Below are 23,595 nucleotides of genomic sequence, written 5' to 3'. Positions count from 1 at the left end.
GTCAGCCTCGGCTCTGGCTGTACCTGGCACTGAATGTTATTCCCTTATCCTGTATCTGTATATTGTAAATGGCTCGATTGTAATCATGTATTGATGCTGGGTAAGACAGCATCTGTGGAGAACATGGATAGGTGACGTTTCACAGAGTGCTGGAGTAACTCAGCGGGTCAGGCAGCATCTGTGGAGAACATGGATAGGTGACGTTTCACAGAGTACTGGAGTAACTCAGCGGGTCAGGCAGCATCTGTGGAGAACATGGATAGGTGACGTTTCTGGTCGAGACCCTCCATTCTGATTCAGTACAGAAACAGGCCCATTGTCACTTGGTGCAACACATGGTAGAAAAAGATGCTCTTACTGTTGGTTGTAAGCAAAATAATTTGGCAGTTTATACACTTCTTAACATAGAAACATAGAACAATAAGGTCGGCACGGTGGCGCAGCGGTAGAGTTGCTGCCTCACAGCGCCAGAGACCCGGGTTCCATCCTGACCACGGGTGCTGTCTGTACAGAGTTTGTACGTTCCCCCCGTGACCGCGTGGGTTTTCTCCGGGTGCTCCAGTTTCTTCCCACACTCCAAAGACGTGCGGGTTTGCAGGTTGATCAGCCCCCTGTAAATTGTTCCCAGTGTGCAGGGAGTGGATGAGAAAGTGGGATAATGTGGAACTAGTGTGAACGGGTGATCGATGGTCGGTGTGGACTTGGTGGGCTGAAGGGCCTGTTTCAATGCTGCATCTTTCAGTTTCAACAGGAACTGGCCCTTCGGCCCACAATGTCCGTGCCGAGCATGACACCAAGTTAAACTAACCCCCTCCGCCTGCACGTGACCCACATCCCTCCATTCCCTGCATATCCATGCGCCTGTTCAAAAGCCTCTTAAGCACCACTATCGTATCTGCCTCCACCCCCACCCCTGGCAGCGCGTTCCAGGCCCCCACCCCCTCTGTGTAAAACACTTGCCCCACACATCTCCTGTAAACTTTGCCCTTCGTGTTTCTTAGCTGTGCCGTTTTGTCTTTGACATTTCCACCCTGAGAAAAAACGTTCTGTCTGTTTACCCCATCAATGCTTCCCATCATTTTATGTCTAATTTACTGCTTTTTATGGCTCAATTCATTTTAATGTAATAAACGACTGATCTTTAAAGATCTCATTTAAGGTTCAGGATGTGCAGGAAAATAACTGCAGATGCTGGTACTAATCGAAGGTATCACAAAATGCTGGAGTAACTCAGCAGGTCAGGCAGCATCTCAGGAGAGAAGGAATGGGTGACGTTTCGGGACAAGACCCTTCTTCAGGCTCAGAAGCTCCAGCTCTGACCTGTCTCTATTGCTATTGCGACTGCACATCACACAATCCAACCTCCCTTCCATCGCCTCCATCTACACCTCACGCTGCCTCGGCAAGGCCAGCAGTCCAGACCATCACACAAACCAACCTCCCTTCCATCGACTCCATCTGCACCTCACGCTGCCTCGGCAAGGCCAGCAGCATAATCAAGGACCAGTCTCACCCCGGTCACTCCCTCGTCTCCCCTCCCCCATCAGGCAAGAGGTACAGAAGTGCGAAAACGCACACCTCCAGATTCAGGGAGAGTTTCTTCCCGGCTGTTATCAGGCAACTGAACCATCCTATCAACAACTGTGCATGGGATGGTGTTAGTGTGCTGGTGGGCTTGGGCACGATGGGCCGAAGGGCCTGTTTCCGCGCTGTGTCTCTAAACTAAACTAAACTGGGCCACCACCGTCTGACCTCTCTGGGCCGCGCAGAGTTTCCCAACAACTCCTGTGGAAAGACCTCCCCTGCCCGCGGGCCCTGACATGCATCTATTATTCTGCACTTTGCAACGCTACACATTTGTCTAAAGGGCATGACCACAAAAACAATCATCTGCTGGAAATGCAGCCCGCAAAACAGAGGAAGTACAAAGTGAATTGTACAATCATAGAGTCACTGAGCTATACAGCAAGGGGAACATAGAAACATAGAAAATAGGTGCAGGAGGAGGCCATTCAGCCCCTCCACCCAGCACCATCATTTACTGTGATCATGGTTGATCATCCAAAATCAGTACCCCGTTCCTGCTTTCTCCCCATATCCTTTGATTCCGTTAGCGCTAAGAGCTCTATCTAACTCTTCTCTTGAATACATCCAGTGGATTGGCCTCCACTGCCTTCTGTGGCAGAGAATCCCACACATTCACAACTCTCTGAATGAAAAAGGTTTTTTCCTCATCTCAGTCCTAAATCCCCCACCCCTTATTCTTACACTGTGACCCCTGGTTCTGGACTCCCCCAACATCAAGACCATTTTTCCTGCAGACAACAGATAATTGAACCACTGACGGAAGACGAGGAAAATATTGTGGTCAAAAGAACAGTAGTGAAAAAATCTGACTCTCTCTTGAATACAGGCCATTCGGCCCTCCTTGTCCATGCCGACCAAGTTGGCATGCTGGGGCTAGTCCCATTTTCCTCCATTTGGCCCATATCCCTCTAAACCCTTCCTATCCATACCTCAATGGTGACCCTCAAACTATCTTTACTCAGACTTTATTGCACTCTATCTTGCACTAAACGTTATTCCCTTTATCCTGTATCTACACTGTGGATGGTTCGACTGTAATCATGTATAGTCTTTCTGCTGACTGGTTGGCACGCAAAGGCTTTTCACTGTACCTCGGTACACGTGACAATAAACACAGCTTCTTGTGTCTACCTCCAGTCTGAAGACGGGTCTCGACCTGAAACGTTGTGCGTCCATTCCCTCCCCAGAGGCTGCCTGACCCATTCAGTAATTCTCTTCTTTTTGCTCAGGAACTTTTAAAATGGTCATTAATTGTCATTTCTGCACCTCTGTCTCATGATGTTCTTTTAGAACCCTGTTATTATTCGGTGGCTGGTTTGGGTGTGGTGTTAAAGCTGCTACGAAATTATATAGAGGGACAGGTTTCTCTGTTTTCCTTTGACTGAACTACTGAAAGGATCATCTGTACTGAATAAATGTCTAATTGAAATAAAAATCCTATTTATTTCCTGCATATCAACTTACAAGGCTAACATTTGCCCACAGTATATTTGTAGGTATAATGATCTATTATATATTATAAATAGTGTGTGTGTACGTATGTGTGCATGAACTTCCATTACTGCTATTTTAGACGACTTTAGAGATGCAATGCGGAAACAGGCCCTTCACAAGGGACAATTTACAATTTTACCGAAGCCAGTTGACCTACAAACCTGCATGTCTTTGGAGTGTGGGAGGAAAAAGCCCACACGGTCACGGGGAGAACGTACAAACTCCGTACAGACAGCACCCGCAGTCAGGATGGAACCCTGGTCTCCGGCGCTGTGAGGCAGCAGCTCTACCCGCTGCGCCACCGTGCCACCCAATTATAGTTTTTCGTCCACTCCCTCAAAAATTAACAGTGAAATCATGACACAAGGAACTGCAGATGCTGGAATCCTCAGAAAATGACACAAAGTGATGGAGTAACTCAGCGGGTCAGGCAGCATCTCTGGAGAACATGGATAGGTGACGTTTCACAGTGCTGGAGTAACTCAGCGGGTCAGGCAGCATCTCTGGAGAACATGGATAGGTGATGTTTCAGGTTGTGGCTTCAGGAGATGTTTCCTCCCTAAAGTTTAGCCAGTGGTCTGTGCTCATACACCAGACATGAAGCTTATTGGACTCAACACACACTTTCACTTCCTGTATCAACGTAACCAGTTCATGTTTTGTAAATGTCAGCTGCTAACTTTTAGACTTTAGAGATACAGCATGGAAACAGGCCCTTCGGCCCACTGAGTCCGTGCCAACCAACAATCACCCCGAACGCTAGCACTATCCTACACACTAGGGGTTAAACTAAACTAAACTAAACTAAAGTAGAAGTCTTGAAAGCGTGCACCTCTAGATTCAGGAACAGCTTCTACCCCACTGTTATCATAATCATAACCATAATTTATTAGCCAAGTATGTTTTGCAACATTGGAGCAATTTAGTTTGCCATCCACTCATCCAAAAAAAAGGCTACTGAGCCATCCTCCCATAAGCCAGGGTGCAGTCCCGATCTTCCAGCCAACCTCACTGTGGACATTGGACTTTCCCCTCTGTAACTGCAACACTGTAACACGGTAACACTGCATTCTGCAGTCTGGTACTTTTCCCTTTACACTCCCTGTTGTACTTGTGTATGGCGGGATTGCACTCATGTACAGCATGGTTTGATTTGACCGGTCAGCATGCGTACATTAGCTTCTCAGTGTATCCTGGTACCCGTGTCAATAGTGCTCCAATAACAGTACCAAGGATTGGTAGAAAGGGGCAGATTGCACAACACTTGCACTCAACACCTTTCCCAATGAAGACAAGTGTGCCAAATGCCTTCTTCACCACCCTGTCCACCTGACTCGCCACTGCTGGCAAACCCTGCACCTATACTCACAGATCTGTCTGTTCTACAGTACTCTCCCGGGCTCCACCATTTACTACAAGTCTTGCACTGGTTTGACAAACCAAAATGCAACACCCCACAAGTGTCAGATTAACACTAATGCCTAGAAACAAGGAACCGCAGACGCTAGTTTACACAAAAGGGACACAGAGTGCTGGAGTAACTCAGCGGGTCAGGCAGCATCTCTGCAGAACATGGATAGGTGACGTTTCACAGAGTGCTGGAGTAACTCAGCGGGTCGGGCAGCATCTGTGGAAAACATGGATAGGTGACGTTTCACAGAGTGCTGGAGTAACTCAGCGGGTCAGGCAGCATCTCTGGAGAACATGGATAGGTGGCGTTTCAGACTGAAGAAGGGTCCTGACCCGAAAGATCACTTATCCATGTTCTTTTTCGAACACCAATGTGTTGTTTTTTGCATAGTCTTTTCCTTTTCAATGTTTTACAGAATTAACATTTGATTTAATGATAATCTAAGTTGGTGTGTAGGCCATGTGCCTGTGATGCAGTTGTAAACAAGATATCCTTTGTTCCTGAACTTCACTGCACTGTACGTATGATAATATACTTGACAGGACCTGAATGACTACAAATCACATTTCTCATTCTTTCTCATTCTACCCCCTGTGTAATCATGAAAAATCTTCCCCGATTCCAACCCTGGGAATAAAAGCAAAGTGCGAGATCAATAATGTCTGAACATTTTCTAATGAACTGAATTCTTTCGAAGAAAGAATAAATCTTGAGCAAGATTCCAAACTATTAGAGTGGCGCAGCGGGTAGAGTTGCTGCCTCACGGCGCCAGAGACCCGGGTTCCATCCTGACCACGGGTGCTGTCTGTACGGAGTTTGCACGTTCTCCCCGTGACCTGCGTGGGTTTTCCCCGGGTGCTCCGGTTTCCTCCCACACTCCAAAGACGTGCAGGTTTGTAGGTTAATTGGCCCTCCCTGTAGATTGCCCCCTAGTGTTTGGGGAGTGGGATAACATAGAACTAGTGTGAGTGGGTGATGGATGGTCGGCACGGATTTGCAGGATAAAGGACTTGTTTCTATGCTGTATCTCAAACGTAAACAAGCATGGAATTCATGACAGAAATATGAGACCAATATTAAAATTAGAGTTGAGAAGATAATTATTTGTAAACAGCCCCAGTTCCAGACTCACAATTACATTCAGCGAATGAAAAGCTAATTGACCAAATATGCCTCCTGACTGATATATTTTGGTCTTATGAGAATGAGCTCACCTGCAATTATTTTAGTAGATTTATTCACAAAATGCTGGAGTAACTCAGCGGGTCAGGCAGCATCTCGGGAGAGAAGGAATGGGTGACGTTTCGGGTCGAGACCCTTCTTCAGACTGATGTCAGGGGGGCGGGACAAAGGAAGGATATAGGTGGAGACAGGAAGGTAGAGGGAGATCTGGGAAGGAGGAGGGGAAGGGAGGGACAGAGGAACTATCTAAAGTTGGAGAAGTGGATGTTCATACCACTGGGCTGCAAACTGCCCAGGCGAAATATGAGGTGCTGTTCCTCCAATTTCCGGTGGGCCTCACTATGGCACTGGAGGAGGCCCATGACAGAAAGGTCAGACTGGGAATGGGAGGGGGAGTTGAAGTGCTCAGCCACCGGGAGATCAGTTTGGTCAATGCGGACCGAGCGCAGGTGTTCAGCGAAGCGATCGCCGAGCCTGCGCTTGGTTTCGTCGATGTAAATAAGTTGACATCTAGAGCAGCGGATGCAATAGATGAGGTTGGAGGAGGTGCAGGTGAACCTTTGTCTCACCTGGAAAGACTATTTGGGTCCTTGGATGGAGTTGAGGGGGGAGGTAAAGGGACAGGTGTTGCATCTCGTGCGGTCGCCGATGTAAATAAGTTAATTTTAGTAGACTCTGGTGCTGTCTTTGTGGAGTTTGCACGTTCTCCGTGTGGCAGCGTGGGTTTCCACCAGGTGCTCCGGTTTCCTCCCACATCCCAAAGATGTACAGATGTGTGGGTTAATCGGCTCTCTGTAAATTGCCCCCAGTGTGCAGGGAGTGGATGAGAAAGTGGGATAACATAGAACTAGTGTGAACGGGCGATCGATGGTCGGCATTGGCTCGATGGGCCGAAGGGTCCTATTTCCCTGCTGTAAATCTAATCTAAACTAAAACTAAGCTAAACTCCAAAGATCTAATTCCTACCTCGACAAACTCCTCTTCACTTAATACTTTTCCTGTCGTATCAATCTCTTCCAATTCCTTGTCATATCTGACATCTATGTTAAAATGGAGAATTAGACCACAGTACCGTTAAAGAACGTTGAACCAAATCACCCCCGGCTGAAAGATATGACTTTTTAAAATAAAATTCTTATGCCAAAATACTGTGCACTAATAATATATAACTAATTGTCTAAATTGTAATAAACTCAGAAGTATATATTTTGGAAAAACTGAGAAATGTACTAAATACAAATATTTTATTTGACCACAAAATGTTGGACTTTTAGATATTTTCTCCAGAAAGTTTCCAGACATTTATTTGAAAGTGTGAGATCTGAGCTGCGAATGTGTCTCAATACATATTTAATTTATCAATCTCACTTAGAAAAGTGTGACAAGTATCAATATCACAAACAAGCCTGAGGTGTGACTATGCATTTTCCATCTGCAGTGAAACACTAAAGTACTTTCATAGGTTGTTGAATGTTCAGGATAATGTTCAGAGCAGTGGGGCAGCAGGTGGAGCTGCTGCCGAGCATCGCCAGACACTCAGATTCGATCCTGTCCTCGGGTCATGTCTGTGTGGTTTTGCACGTTCTCCCCGTGACCGCGTGGATTTCCTCCATGTGCTTTTTAAAAAGTTTAGTTTAGAGTTACAGCGCGGAAACAGGCCCTTCGGCCCACCGAGTCCACACCAACCAGCGATCCCCGCACACTAACACTAACTTACACACACTCGGGACAATTTACAATTTGGCCCAAGCCAATTAACCTATAAACCTGCACGTCTTTGGAGTGCGGGAGGAAACCGGAGAAAACCCACGCAGGTCACGGGGAGAACGTACAAACTCTGTACAGACAGCACCCGTGGTCAGGATCGAACCCGGGTCTCTGGCGCTGTGAGGCAGCAACTCTACCGCTGCGATACCGGGGCGCTCCGGTTTCCTCCAACGTCCCAAAGACGTGCGTGTTTGCAGGAGGGAGGTGAGTGGGTGAAGGGAACGGGTGAGGGGGGATGTTTCTGTATCTCGAATCTAAACTCAACTAAATTAGGCAGTCGTGACTTTAAACTGATCAGTTCAGTTTAGTCTATTGCCACATGTACCGAGCGAGGTACAGTGAAAAGCTTGTGTTGCGGAAAGATATACATGATTACAATCGAGCCGTTTACAGTGTTTTAAGAGTGTGGAGCGATTGTGATGTGTGGTTGTAGATCTGCTTCTGCAGCTAGCATGCAGATAATCGCCTGGGCTGGGCGCTGAAGGCAGTGTACGGGACACAATCCCATGGACACCAGCATCGGGGAACAATATGCATGATCCTGAGGGGGAAAAAACTGCAGATGCTGGTTAAAATCGAAGGTCGACTCAAAATGCTGGAGTAACTCAGCGGGTCAGGCAGCATCTCGGGAGAGAAGGTGTGGGTGACGTTTCGAGTCGAGACCCTTCTTCAGATTGATGTCAGGGGAGGGGGCGGGACTTTGTCCCGAGATGCTGCCTGACCCGCTGAGTTACTCCAGCAATGTGTGTCCACCTGCATGATCTTGATCTTACCTTCAAACGTTTCAAAAAGATAATCAGCAAATGCCTCTGCGAAGGAAGCCAAAACATTCTGAGCCTGGAAGAGGAACACACAGGTCAGCAATCACTGTGGTATTCTCCCCATCCCACACCCCCTCCCCCATTACCCCCTGCAGTCGGGAGAAATTTAAATGTTCCATTGTCTGCACATATCACAATCAAACATAAGGTCATCAGTGATAGGAGCAGAATTAGGCCATTCGGCCCACCGAGTCTACCCTGCCATTCAATCATGGCTGATCTATCTTATCCTCTCAACCCCATTCTCCTGCCTTCTCCCCATAACCCGTACTATTCAAGAATCTATTCAAGAATCTATCTACAGTATATCTGCCTTAAAAGCATCTATTGACTTGGCCTCCACAACCTTCTGTGGCAAAGAATTCCACAGATTCACCAGCCTCAGGATCAAGAAATTCCTCCTCATCTCCTTCCTAAAGGACCGTCCTTTAATTTGGAGGCTGTGACCTCTAGTCCTAGACTCTCTAACTAGTGGAAACGTGTGTGCAGGAAGGAACTGCAGATGCTGGTTTATACCGGAAATAGACACAGAGCGCTGGCGTAACTCAGCCGTTGAGGCAGTATCTCTGGAGAAAAAGGATGGGTGATGTTTGGGGTCGGGACCCTTCATCAGAGTCTTGCCACTAGATCTGTTCATCAGTTTGACCAAATGCTCACCTTTGTTCCTGATACTTTCGCAAATTTACCAAATTTAATTCCAAGAAAAACTGGAGATTATCTTTCTAAATGTTGTTCCTTTTATTTTAATATTTACAGTTAGTTAAGTAAGTTAGTGTGGCTTTTTATCAGAGGAAATGCCCCCTCATCTCCATTCTAAAGGAACGTCCTTTAATTCTGAGGCTGTGCTCTCTGGTCCTAGACTCTCCCACCAGTGGAAACATCCTCTCCACATCCACTCTATCCAGGCCGCTCACTCTTCAGCAAGTTTCAATGAGGCCCCCCCCCCCACCCCTCTCCCCTTCATCCTTCTAAACTCCAGCAAATACACGTGAGTGTGGGTGGTGCAGCGGTAGAGTTTCTGCCTCACAGCGCCAGTGATCCGGGTTTGATCCTGACCAAAGGTTCTGTCTGCACGCTCTCCCACGTGACCTGCGTGGGTTTTCTCCGGGTGCTCCGGTTTCTTCCCACACTCCAAAAGACGTACAGGTTTGTAGGTGAATTGGTTTTGGTGAAGTTGTAAATTGTCCCTAGTGTGTGTTTGTGTGGGATAGTGTCAGTGTGCGGCGATCGCTGGTCGGTGTGGACTCGGTGGGCTGAAGGGCCTGTTTCCGCGTGGTATCTCTAAACTAAACTAAACTACAGGTTTAAGTTCGTTACCAAAGTAAGCAGCACGATTCCGTTTGTACTCCGCATCCAGTCTTCGAAATGCATCCGGAGGATTTCACTTCTCTGTTCCCGATTCGATGCGGATATTTTTTGAAGATTCTCCTTTTCCCGCTGTTTTGTTTCTAATTTTAGGTAGAAAAGTCTGGAACGTAAAGCAGGCGTTGTTATTATTCCACACAACAGTCCTCCCAATCAAAGTTTGTTTTTCTTTTTAAAAAGACACAGAGTGCTGGAGTAACTCAGCGGGTCAGGCAGCATCTGTGGAGAACATGGATAGGTGACGTTTCACAGAGTGCTGGAGTAACTCAGTGGGTCAGGCAGCATCTGTGGAGAACATGGATAGGTGACGTTTCACAGAGTGCTGGAGTAACTCAGTGGGTCAGGCAGCATCTGTGGAGAACATGGATAGGTGACGTTTCAGTTCTTGCCCTGACCCGAAACGTCACCTATCCATGTTCGACAGAGATGCTGCCTGACCTGTTCAGTTACTCCAGCACTTGTGTCTTTTTATGTAAACCAGCATCTGCAGTTCCTTGTTCCTACTGAAAGTTTCAATTAGTTGAGTTTAGAGATTGAGCATGGAAACAGGCCCTTCGGCCCACAGCGACCAGCGAATCCCCATTTATGCTGGCACGTTGTTATCCCACTTTCTCATCCACTACACACTAGTGGCAATTTACAGAGGGCCAATTAACCTACAAACCTACACGCCTTTGGGATGTGGGAGGAAACCGGAGCACCCGGAGATAACCCACGAGGTCACAGGGAGAACGTGCAAACTCCACACAGACAGCACCCGAAGTCATGATGGAACCCGGGTCTGTTGCACTGTGAGGCAGTAACTCTACCGCTGCGCCACTCTGCGCCAATCTGTGGGCTTGCAATAAAAAAATTCTTAGCTTGCAAAATGTGTAGGGAGTGGACGTGACAGTGGGATAGCATAGAACTAGTATGAAGCAATGATCGGTGGTCAGCATGGGCAGAGTGGGCCGAAGGGCCTGTTTCCATGATGTGGCTTGAAACTAAACTAAAACTAAACTATATCTTGCAATCAGCATCTTAGCTTTGGTCAGTTCACTCGGGTTTTGGTTTCTGTGCTGTAGGAAAGATGTTCCCATGATGGGGAAAGATGTGCAGAGAAGATTCACGAGGACGTTACCAGGATTTGAGCAGCTGAGCTGTAAGGGATGGTTGGGCAGGGTAGGATGGCTCCTTGGTGCACAGGATAAGGGATGGATGGGCAGGGTAGGATGGCTCCTTGGTGCACAGGATAAGGGATGGATGGGCAGGGCAGATGGATTCAACAATGGCTGAATGGGAGATACCAGAGGGTAACGGTTGACAATTGTATGTCAGGTTGGAGGCCAGTGTCTAGTGGAGTGCCCCAAGGATCTGTGTTGGGTCCACTGTTGTTTGTCATTTACATTAATGATCTGGATGATGGTGTGGCAAATTGGATTAGTAAATATACAGATGATACTAAGATAGGTGGAGTAGTTGATAGTGAGGTAGATTTTCAAAGTCTACAGAGAGACTTGGGCCTTTTGGAAGGGTGGGCTGAAAGATGGCAGATGGAGTTTAATGCTGATAAGTGTGAGGTGCTGCATTTTGGTAGGACAAATCAAAATAGGACGTACAGGGTAAATGGTAGGGAATTGAGGAATGCAGTGGAACAGAGGGATCTGGGAATAACTGTGCATTGTTCCCTGAAGGTGGAATCTCATGTGGATAGGGTGGTGAAGAAGGCATTTGGTATGCTTGCCTTTATAAATCAGAGCATCGAGTATAGAAGTTGGGATGTAATGTTGAAATTGTACAGGGCATTGGTGAGGCCGAATCTGGAGTATGGTGTGCAGTTCTGGTCGCCAAATTATAGGAAGGATGTCGACAAAATGGAGAGGGTACAGAGGAGATTTACTAGAATGTTGCCTGGGTTTCAGCACTTAGGCTACAGAGAGAGGTTGAACAGGTTGGGTCTTTATTCTTTGGAGCGTAGAAGGTTGAGGGGGGACTTGATAGAGGTTTTTAAAATTATGAGAGGGACGGACAGAGTTGACGTGGGTAGGCTTTTCCCTTTGAGAGTGGGGAAGATTCCAACAAGGGGACATAGCTTCAGAATTGAGGGACAAAGGTTTAGGGGTAACATGAGGGGGAACTTCTTTACTCAGAGGGTTGTGGCTGTATGGAATGGGCTTCCGGTGGAAGTGGTGGAGGCTGGCTCGATTTTATTATTTAAGAGTAAATTGGATAGGTATATGGATAGGAGGGGATTGGAGGGTTATGGTCTGAGTGCAGGTAGATGAGACTAGGTCAGGGAGAATGGTCGGCGTGGACTGGTAGGGCCGGACAGGCCTGTTTCCATGCTGTAGTTGTTATATGTTTGTTATATGTTATATGTAGGTTGGTTGGGCAGGATAGGATGGCTCCTTGGTGCACAGGAGGATGAGGGGTGATCTTATGGAGGTGCATAAGATCATGAAGAAATAGATTGGCTAATTGACCGCATTTACCCTAAGTTGGGGAATTAAGAACCGTAAGCCATGTTTAAGGTGAGGGGAGGGGAAGATTAAATGGTAACCTGAGGGTTCCCATTTTTTCCACACAGAGGGTGGTGGATGTACGGAACGAGCTGCTGGAGGAGGTAGTTGAGGCAGGGACAATAGACAATAGACAATAGACAATAGGTGCAGGAGTAGGCCATTCAGCCCTTCGAGCCAGCACCGCCATTCAATGCGATCATGGCTGATCACTCTCAATCAGTACCCCGTTCCTGCCTTCTCCCCATACCCCCTCACTCCGCTATCCTTAAGAGCTCTATCCAGCTCTCTCTTGAAAGCATCCAACGAACTGGCCTCCACTGCCTTCTGAGGCAGAGAATTCCACACCTTCACCACCCTCTGACTGAAAAAGTTCTTCCTCATCTCTGTTCTAAATGGCCTACCCCTTATTCTTAAACTGTGGCCCCTTGTTCTGGACTCCCCCAACATTGGGAACATGTTATCTGCCTCTAATGTGTCCAATCCCCTAATTATCTTATATGTTTCAATAAGATCCCCCCTCATCCTTCTAAATTCCAGTGTATACAAGCCCAATCGCTCCAGCCTTTCAACATACGACAGTCCCGCCATTCCGGGAATTAACCTAGTGAACCTACGCTGCACGCCCTCCATAGCAAGAATATCCTTCCTCAAATTTGGAGACCAAAACCGCACACAGTACTCCAGGTGCGGTCTCACCAGGGCCCGGTACAACTGTAGAAGGACCTCTTTGCTCCTATACTCAACTCCTCTTGTTACGAAGGCCAACATTCCATTGGCTTTCTTCACTGCCTGCTGTACCTGCATGCTTCCTTTCATTGACTGATGCACTAGGACACCCAGATCACAATGTTTAAGAAATATTTGGACAGGTACATGGATAGGACGGGTTTAGAGGGATATGGCCAAACGCAGGCAGGTGGGACTGTTGTAGATGGGGCATGGTGGCCGGTGTGGGTAAGTGGGGCTGAAGGGCCTGTTTCCACGATGTGAGACTCTCTCACTCTACTCTAGGCTATAGCTTCCCGCTTTGTTGACGTTACGGCCGCACGAGACTATGATATGATTGTTTTTATTACGAGAAGGCCTTCACAATGCCAAATCCAGCGAAGATGTCATTAAGTTGGAGAGAATGCAGGGAAGATTTGTGAGGACATTGCCAGGACTCGTGGGCCTGATCTCAAGGGAGCAGTTGGGGAGGCTTGGACTTCATTCATGGGCACAGGAAGCTGAGGGGTGGTCTCATCGAAGTATATAAAACCATGAGGGGGAATATGCAGAGGAACCCATGTGGTCACAGGGAGAACGTACAAACTCCACATAGAAGCACCACAGTCAGGATTGAACCCGCATCTCGGGCGCTGAGAGACAGCAGCTCTACCCACTGCACCACCCGAACAATAAATGTTTGGTGCTAATCGATAACTTCAAGAAACGGTCCCTTCGAAGGATAAGTGGTCCAATTTTTGGGATGATATAATAGTTGATACTTAAAATATATTGCTGCCCTAACAATAAAGTCTTGTCCTCATCGACAACTTTTTTAAACTTTCCTTCTGAAGGAAATGTGGTCTAATATTTTGGATTACACCCTATTGGTAATGATTGGGCATCTTCCAATCTTCCATCTTCCAAAGGTCTCCCATCAATGGTCATAAGTGATAGGAGTAGAATCAGGCCATTACATCAGGCAATTACACACAGTGAGTTGTGAATTTGTGGAATTCTCTGCCTCAGAAGGCAGTAGAGGCTGATTCACTGGATGCATTCAAAAGAGAGTTAAATAGAGCTCTTAGGGCTAACGGAATCAAGGGATACGGGGAGAAGGCAAGAATGGAGTACTGATTGTGGATGATCAGCCATGATCACATTAAATGTCTGTACAGACTTTGTACGTTCTCCCCGTGACCTGCGTGGGTTTTCTCCGAGATTTTCGGTTTCCTCCCACACTCCAAAGACGTACAGGTATGTAGGTTAATTGGCTGGGCAAATGTAAAAATTCCCCCTAGGGTGTGTAGGATAGTGTTAATGTGCGGGGATCGCTGGGCGGCGCAGACCCGGTGGGCCGAAGGGCCTGTTTCCGCGCTGTATCTCTAAATCTAAATGGCGGTGCTGGCTCAAAGGGCCGAATGGCCTCCTCCTGCACCTATTGTCTATTTATTCGGCCCATCAAGTCTACTCCACCATTCAATCATGGCTGATCTATCTCTCCCTCCTAACCCCATTCTCCTGCCTTCTCCCCATAACCTCTGACACCCGCACTGATCAAGAATCTATCTATCTCTGCCTTAAAAATATCCACTGACTTAGCCTCCACAGCCGTCTGTGGCGAAGAACTCCACAGATTCACCACCCTCTGACTAAAGAAAGGTGACTCCCTCAGCAGGTAGAATCTACCCATCAGTATTATCACATTCAGCAAACCCCAGAGGCAAAAAAATATTCATTTTATTTGTGGAGATTTTATAAAAGCAAACTACAAATTTTAACAAACACATGAGAATAAAGTTTTAAAAATATGTATATTATCTACAATTTTTTAAAAAATTAAATGATATTTTGAGAGATTGATAATCTAGACATTTAAAGTGTGTTTTTTTTCAAGAACAAGAACATTGTTTAGCCACAATTATATTTTAGTACACTTTTAAAAACTTGGTTACATTTTGTTCAACAAAGTTTAAAATATTCAGTGTTTTTTTACAAAGAGAACAGACTCATAATTTTGGACAAAAGGAACTGCAGATGCTGGAATCTTGAGCAAAAGACAAAGTGCTGGAGGAACTCAGCGGGTCAGGCAGCGTCTGTGGGGGCAATGGCCAAATGACGTTTTGGATCAGGATCCTTTTTCAGTTGTCTGAAGAAGGGTCCTGACATTAAATGTTGTTTGTCCATTGCCCCCACAGATGCTGCCTATCAATGGTTAACGTTCATTTCTGATCACATCTTCTGTGTTAGATGGAACTGCAGGCGCTGGTTTAAACCGAAGATAGACACAAAAAGCTGGAGTAACTCAACGGGTCAGGCAGCATCTCTGGAGAGAAGGAATAGGTGACGTTTCAGGTCGAGACCCATTCTTCAGACTGATATTCAGGGGAGTGGGAAACGAGAGAAATAGAACAAATGAATGAAAGATATGCAAAATAGTGACGATGAGAAAGGAAACAGGCCATTGTTCTGTCTTGACAACTGCACGATTGTTGAAGGATGATAAGAAATAAATATCCCTGACATTAACCCATGTTCTTCCATTTACTCCCGCCATGCCAATAGCAATTGGTGACAGTTTCAGCAACATTACGGCCGCCAACAGCCGTCTAAAACAATTTTACAAATTGATGGAAATCAAAACAGCTGTAGATGGTGGAAATCTGAAATAAAACAGGAACATTGTACGCACAAAGCAAGTAGATGGGGCAGTATTGGTAAATGCAACATGTCGGGTAAGACTTTGGACAGTGTAGCTGTAGATAGGTCCTTGTCTATGCCAACCATGTTGCCTTACCTGCCAGTGTTTACCTGCATTTGGCCCATATCCCTCTCAACCCTTCCCATCCATATATCTGCCCAAATGTCTTTTTAAAGTCATAATTGTATCCGCTTCTGTGGCTTCCTCTGGCAGCTCGTTCCAGATATGGACCATGTTCAGTGGTTGAATAGTGCTCTTGTTTATCAAGTGTGTAACTGCACGGTGAAATTCTGTTTGCATAATTACAGATGAGGGCACCGCCAAGTTTTGGTGCCATATCCAAAGCCCGCTCGGCCCATGCGCTCAGCCTACTGGAGCGGTTCCCCATCCAGGCGAGCCCCAGGCTCCTGCAGGGCCTCTCTCCATCCCCCTTGACTGGATTGGCCCTCTTTCTCACACAAAGGATCGCCCAGCTGCGCGGCACGGTGGTGCAGCAGTAGAGCTGCTGCCCCATAGCACCAGAGACCCCGGTTTAGATCCTGACTCCAGATGCTGTCTGTACGTAGTTTGTACAGTCTCCCAGTGGCTGCTTGGGTTTTCTCCGGGTGCTCCGGTTTCTTCCCACACTCCAAAGACGTGCGGGTTTGTAGGGTAATTTGGTTTCTGTAAATTGTAAATTGTCCCAAGTGTGTAGGATAGTGCTAGCATGCGGGGATCGCTGGTCGGCACGGATTCGGTGGGCCGAAGGGCCTGTTTCCACTCTGTATCTCTAAACTAAACTATCTCTAAATTCTGACCCTCTTAAAATATCTCCTCTCCCATAGTCAAGTGAATAGCTGTGTTACCACTTATTACAGCAACTTCTATTTATACACCTTTAACATGTCATAAACACGCCAGCTATTCCACAGACACAATCAAACAATAAAAGCTTAAACCCAGCACAAATTGGAGGAACAGCACCTCATATTTTGCTTGGGCAGCTTACACCCCAGCGGTATGAACATTGACTTCTCTAACTTCAAGTAACCCTTGATTTCCCTCCCTCCCTATCCCTCCCCCTTCCCAGTTCCCCGACCAGTCTGAATGTCACCTTCTCCCAGCTTCTCCCAGCTAACAAAGATCTGCATCTCTTTTGATGTCTCGTTTTCACCCACTTTACCCTTCCTTATCTACAATACAATGGAACTTCAATAAACCCAGTAGGGAAATTGATCGGCCAACATTCATAAAACACAAGATACATGAAACATGAAATTAAAGTGAGGAGTGGAAAGGATTGGGGATGACCAAGGGTTGGGGAGATGGGTGGGGGGGGGAGTCAGTCTACCCTATGACAGAAGGGGGAGGAGTTGTACAGTCTGATAGCCACAGGGAAGAAGGATCTCCTGTGGCATTCTGTGCTGTATCTTGGTGGAACCAGTCTGTTGCTGAAGGTGCTCCTCAGGTTGACCAGTGTGTCATGGAGGGGGTGAGCTGTATTGTCCAAGACCACCTCCCGTGAACCCAACTCCAACTCCGCCCCAGGACAGAGCCGGCCTTCCTGATGAGTTTGTTGGTCCGCGGCCTTCGCCCTGCTGCCCCGGCACACGGCAGTGAAGCAGATGGCAATGCCCACCACCGATTGGTAGAACATCTGCAGCATCTTACTGCAGTCGTTGAAGGAGCAGAGCCTTCTCACAAAGTACAGGCGTATAAAAGTAAGATCTCTGTGTCTTCCTCTCCCCTGTCTGAAAAAGGGTCTTGACCCGAATTGTCACCCATTCCTTTTTATTCGTTCCAAAAATGTGCTGAACTTTGATGAATTTCCATAAATAGCCAGAGTTTTTTTTAGTTAGATTTCATTGAAACATAGAAAATAGGTGCAGGAGTAGGCCACTCGGCCCTTTGAGCCAGCACCGCCATTCAATGTGATCATGGCTGATCATCCAGAATCAGTACCCCGTTCCTGCCTTCTCCCCATATCCCTTGATTCCGTTAACCCTAAGAGCTATATCCTGAAGAAGGGACTCGATCTGAAACATCACCCATTCCTTCTCTCCAGAGATGCTGCCTGTCCCGCTGAGTTACTCCAGCATTTTGTGTCTATCTTTGATGTAAACCAGCATCTGCAGTTCCTTCCTCCACATTTTGTCTTTTCCGGCATCTAGCCTGCCCAATCCCTTAAGAATGTAATATGTTTCTATAAGATCCTCTTAATACCCATTTATTTTTATATAAAATCAATTTGAAAAGAAATTGCCCATTAAAAAAAATCCAGTCTGTGGACATTGACAATGAAACGATGTAAATTGTCCATAAATATGAAGCACTTAATTGTACCTGCACCAAGACAGTCTGACCAAACATTTCCCAGATCATCACTTCCCTCTTTATGGAATACTGGTTAGGTCGGCACGGTGGCGCAGCGGTAGAGTTGCTGCCTCACAGCACCAGAGACCTGGGTTCCATCCTGACTACGGGTGCTGTTTGTACGGAGTTTGTACGTTCTCCCCGTGACTTGCGTGGGTTTTCTCCGGGTGGTCCGGTTTCCTCCCACACTCTAAAGATGTACAGGTTTGTAGGTCAATTGGATTAGCTAAAATTTATAAAATGTCCCGAGTTTGTGTAGGATAGTGTTAGTGTGTGGGGATCGCTGGTCGACGCGGACTCGGTGGGCTCAAGAGCCTGTTTCCACGCTGTATCTCTAAACTAGACTAGTGGATCACTGGGAACCCAATGGCCACATTTCCTTTCAATTCATTGGACCACCAGCTCCTTCACTCCTAAACCTTGAAATCTGTAATTTTAGATAACTTCAGCATGCATTTCCCCCCCCCCTGGATATTTGTAAGGCAGAGATAGATAGATTCTTGATTAGTGCGGGTGTCAGGGGTTATGGGGAGAAGGCAGAGGAATGGGGTTCGGAGGGAGAGACATGATTGAATGGAGTAGACTTGATGGGCCGAATGGCCTAATTCTGCGCCTATAACTTTTGAACATGAATTTATAGACACAAAGTGCTGGAGTAACTCAGTGGGCCAGGCAGCATCTCTGGAGAACATGGATCGGTGATGCTTGAGGTCAGAACCTTTCTTCACACTAATTGTAGGAGGAAAAGTGGGGGGAAAAACTGGAAGTGAAGAAAATACAGGATGAATCGGGGCCGGTAATGGATAACCTCAGGCAGGGAGGAGGCTCCCCGATAGGCTGCATGTTGGCTGGAGGTAGTGTGGGCCGGGAGAGGGAAACCTAGTTACCAACTGTGCAACTAGTTACCCAATACTTTTGGATTAAATAGTTAACCAGGTATTTGCAACTGAGATCCTTTATTAGTTTAGAGATGCAGTGTGTAACCAGGCCCTTCACCCCACGAGTTCATGCTGACCATCCATCACCTGCTCACATTAGTTTTATGTTATCCCACTTTTTCATCCACTCCCTGAGCACGAGGGATAATTTGCAGATGTCAATTAACCTAAAACCCTCACGTACTTGGGATGTAGGAGGAAACCGGAACCCACACAGTCACAGGGAGAAGGTGCAAACTCCACACGGACAGCACCCGAGGTCAGAATTGAACCCAGGTCTCTGGCGCTGTAAGGCAGCGGCTCTACCCACTGCGCCACCGTGCCAACTATCCATGGAACTCCCTAGCTAAAGGTAGACACAAAGTGCTGGAGTAACTCAACAGGTCAGGCAGCATCTCTGGAGAAAAAAGGATGGTCTTGAGGTCACACATGATAGGAGCAGAATTAGGCTATTCGGCCCATCTATCACTCCCTCCTAACCCCATTCTCCTGCCTTCTCCTCATAACCTCTGATGGGTGACGTATCGGGTTGCAATGCATCACCCATCCTTTTTCTCCAGAGATGCTGCCTGATCCGCTGAGTTACTCCAGCACTTTCCATCTACCTTTGGTATAAACCATCGTCTGCAGTTCTTTGTTTCAACTTCTTAGTTGAAGTTACAAATACTTTCCATTCTTTGCTTACGGAACGTGTGTATGCCTGTGTCGACTCTATCAGAAGGTCCGCTGCAGGGATACGGGGAAAAAGCAGGAACAGGGTACTAATTTGGGATAATCAGCCATGATCATATTGAATGGCGGTGCTGGCTCAAAGGACCGAATGGCCTACTCCTACACCAATTTTCTATGTTTCTATGTTTACCATGAACTCCATGCAAGGGGGAATACCATGGTTCTACATTAATAAACTAGAACAAAGTATAAATGGGAAAAAGAAGATCCTGCCTGTTGTCTTTAACATCGCCCACATAGTTTTTCAGGTCCTGGGTGACATTTCGAAGGCTGATGAAGTACGCGTCATCTTCTGGGATGTTGTAGTATTTGGGGTTGTGGTGCATGAGGAACTGGGCCAGGAAGTTAATGGGGTTGAAGTAAGGATGGGCTACATCCAGGACGTTTAGTTTTTTCTTCTCAACCTCTATCAGCAGGTTCTCCACGCCCAGTACAAGAGTGGGCAGGAGCTTCTCCATAAGGTAAATGCGGGTCTGTGCTGTCGCGTTGCTCTCGTCAAACCACTCCATGGCCAACAGATCCATCGGGATCTTCTTCTCCAAGTTTATCTTCTCGTGCTTGCGCTTCTGCAAGGACATGGTCCTCTGCTGCTGGAGGAACAGCACTCGCCTGGCCACCTTACGCCCAAACATACGCTTCCAAAGATTCTTCCCGCCCTCTTCTTGGTCATCAATGGACATGTCTCTCATTGTAAAGCCTTCAATGAGAGTGGTCTGGAAAGAAGCCCTCTTCACATCCTGCTTGGATCTGAACAGGTCGGATGGGTCGTGTGTACTAAAGGAAGATCTAGTCCTGGGAGTTTTGGGAACACGGTGAACGTAGGGATGCCCCGGGGCTTCGATGGTGTCCTTGCTACCCATGTTCCCAATGTTCTGAACATTGGATACAGGGATTGAAACTGAGACCCTTTCTCCACTTTTATGCCGAACCTCTGCAGCACCTGTCTGACCTCCTGAAGGAAGACGTCTCATTGCAGGTTGCATCAATTTACGGCCAAAGTCATCTTTTGGCTGCCGTTCGGGTGCTTCTGGAATGGATGGCTTCAACACGCCCTTCTTGCCCGTGGCACTGGGGATGCTACGGCTGGAGGTCTCTCTGCTCTGGTCCTCATGGGCCCTGAAGTCAGTCCAGGTTTTCTGCAGCCTGGCTCTTTCTGCCGCCAAGACCAGATTCCTGGCGTCCTGGGCCACGAGCAGCCGGTCAATGATCCCAGGGATGAGAGAGGAGCTGCGTTTTGAGACCAGCGATCTGCCCGCTGGGCCTTGTCCATCCATGGGCCGCGGGATGACACTGGTGGCCAGGGAGGCACTGCGCTTGGACAGGAGCCGCAGCTGCAATGGGTCCACCTCTTCATCCGACGCGTTCTCGCTCAGGCCAAGAGCAGACGAAGCGCTTTCCTTGGATTCCAGCTGCAGTTTACTATCGTCGACAGCAAGCTGGGCGCTGGTGGCTGCAGAAAAGCTGGCCCTGGCACTCCCACCCTCCATGCGGTCGATGATGCCCGTGACAAGGGACCTGCTCCTCCCCGACACCAGGCGTATGGTGCCTACGGAGTTATCGTCTGCTGAGGACGCGGCCAGGGAAGAGCTCCTCTTGGCCACCCTCTGAATGTCAAGCTTGCTGCCCTCGTCTGCTTCACCTCCTGAAACTATAGAAATCCTTTTCGTTTCCGTCTTGGCGGGGACTTTCATTTGGTCCTCCTCTTCATCCATCGCTGCTCTCTGACAACTGGTCGTGGATTATTATTATTTTTATTTTTTTACCACTCTTTGGTTTTCATTTGTTTCAGTGCCACAGGTTACTTCATCCACTTAGTGTTCAGGATCGTAACCATGGGTTTGCTGGAAGAAAGAAAACATACATGTGTAAGAGTTACAGAGTCTGACAGCATGCCCAACAGCACAAATCTTCTCTGCACTCTCCCAGCTGAAGAAGGGTCTCGACCTGAAACGTCACCCATTCCTTCTCTCCAGAGATGCTGCCTGACCCGCTGAGTTACTCCAGCTTTTGCCATTTATTTTTAATGACATCGTTGCTGGCTTTGGCATTGTGAAGGTCTTCTCGTAATAAAACCCATCCCATTTATAGTATCATGCAGCTGTGTCTTCAACAAAGCGGGAAGGTCAGTCTGCCTGGAGTAGAGTTGTAGAGTGATACAGCGTGGAAACAGGCCCTTCGGCCCAACTTGCCCATACCGGCTAACATGTCCCAGCTACACTAGTCCCACCTGCCTGCGTTTGGTCCATATCCCTCCAAACCTGTCCTATCCATGTACCTGTCTAACTGTTTCTTAAACATATAGTCCCAGCCTCAACCACCTCCTCAGGCAGCTTGTTCCATACACCCACCACCCTCTGTTTGAAAAAGTTACCCCTCAGATTCCTGTTAAATCTTTCCCCTTCACCTTAAACCTATGTCCTCTGGTTCTTGATTCCCCTACTCTGGGCATGAGATTCTGTGTGTCTACCCGATCTATTCCTCTCATGATTTTGTTTTTTATAATGCAACCTGGAATCCCAGGGGTGAGTTTACTTCAGATGGACAAAAACCTGGAGCGGGACAGGCAGCATCTCTGGAGAGAAGGAATGGGTGACATTTTGGGTCAAGACCCTTCTTCCTACACATGCGAGTTTACCTTAGTTTAGTTTTGTAGCATGGAAACAGGCCCTTCTACCCACCGAGTCCACTCTGACTAGTAATCCCCATACTAGCACTATCCTACACACTAGGGACAATTTTACCAAAGCCAATTAACCTACAAACCTGTACGTATTTGGAGTGTGGAATAAGTGGGGCCAGAAAGTTGCTTGATTATGTTGGTTTCTTTCCTGGGCAGCATGAAGTGTAGATGGAGTCGGTGTTGGGAAGTCTGGTCGGTGTGATGGACTGGGCTACATCTACAACTCTCTGCGATTTCTTACAGTCTTGGGCAGAGCTGTTCCCAAACCAATATACGATGCATCCCAAAGATGGACACAAAAAGTTGGAGTAACTCAGCGGGTCAGGCAGCATCTGTGGAGAGAAGGAATGGGTGACGTTTCGGGTCGAGACCTTTCTCCGATGTATCCCCAATTAATTTCACGCAAGTTGAATTAATTTCTTATAAAAGTCAATCACAACACATGGAGTCCAGCCTAACACTTTAAATATATATAGTTTTCAATAATATTGTTCAAGTCTTGGATGAAAGCATATCTACACAGAGCCATGTATCTACTCCCCATGACCACGTTCACCCCTCGGATCCAGGGTCCGGCAGATTGCCATCTCTCGGTGTGAAGAGGAGGGAGGAGAGATCTAATGAAACTCGTGTCCTGCTATCATTCAGTGAGGATTGTCGAGGTGATTACATGTGAATTGGACCAGTGCCACAGGCCAGAGTGTGGCGAACCCGCAAGCAATTCTTACCTTGGTCAGGAAATTGGAACAGGTGAAACGCGTTCCTTCCGCCGCGTCGCAGCCGGACCTGGTTTATGACTCGTTATGTGAAGTCATCTCGACCGACCTCCCTCTCCACTTGTGCAACGTGAGCCGCTGTCCGAGTCTCGGTTACGTGCTTTCTCAAAGGTGTTGCTTAGCAAAGGCAAAACACCTCCACGGTTCCTGTCCCTTTATATGCAACACCTTGCTTGGGACAGTATCAGAGTGGCTCTGTACCAGGCAGGTGTGGCAGTCTGCATGCAAGTGTGTCATCATAAGCGATGACTCCTTGAATGAGTACTGATAACACAGACCTTCAAGACCCGGTTACCAAGGTGGGAGTGGGGAAGAACAGCTAAAACCCCACCGCCACAGTGCTGGGGAGAGGCTGCCCTTGAATCCCACAATATCCACCTCATTAATAGACAGTACTCAACTACTATCTACCTCTTTGATCACCCTTGGACTTCCCTTAGTCAGACTTTGCTGGCTTTACCGTGCACTAAATGTCATTCCCTTATCATGTATCTATCTATACACTGTAAATGGATCAATTGTAATCATGTATTTATTCACAAAATGTTGGAGTAACTCAGCAGGACAGGCTTCAGACTGAAGA

At 47.3% G+C, this 23,595-nt stretch overlaps 1 protein-coding gene across 1 annotated transcript in view; it reads right to left on the bottom strand.

Annotated features, from left to right (window-relative positions):
- Positions 1 to 21,268, bottom strand: part of LOC144606550 (EF-hand calcium-binding domain-containing protein 5-like) — a 53,402-nt gene extending 32,134 nt beyond the window's left edge. Inside the window, exons 1-4 of the mRNA XM_078422805.1 lie at positions 19,770 to 21,268; positions 9,580 to 9,730; positions 8,215 to 8,278; positions 6,641 to 6,714 (exon numbers count right to left, since the gene is read on the bottom strand). Coding sequence (XP_078278931.1) covers positions 6,641 to 6,714; positions 8,215 to 8,278; positions 9,580 to 9,730; positions 19,770 to 21,268 — 1,788 coding nt within the window. The remainder of the gene's footprint in view (positions 1 to 6,640; positions 6,715 to 8,214; positions 8,279 to 9,579; positions 9,731 to 19,769) is intronic.
- Between the last annotated feature and the right edge of the window lie 2,327 nt (positions 21,269 to 23,595).

Source organism: Rhinoraja longicauda, chromosome 26 (genome assembly GCF_053455715.1).
Source record: "Rhinoraja longicauda isolate Sanriku21f chromosome 26, sRhiLon1.1, whole genome shotgun sequence".
Classification (NCBI taxonomy): domain Eukaryota; kingdom Metazoa; phylum Chordata; class Chondrichthyes; order Rajiformes; family Arhynchobatidae; genus Rhinoraja; species Rhinoraja longicauda.
This window is presented reverse-complemented; position numbering and strand designations above follow the sequence as displayed.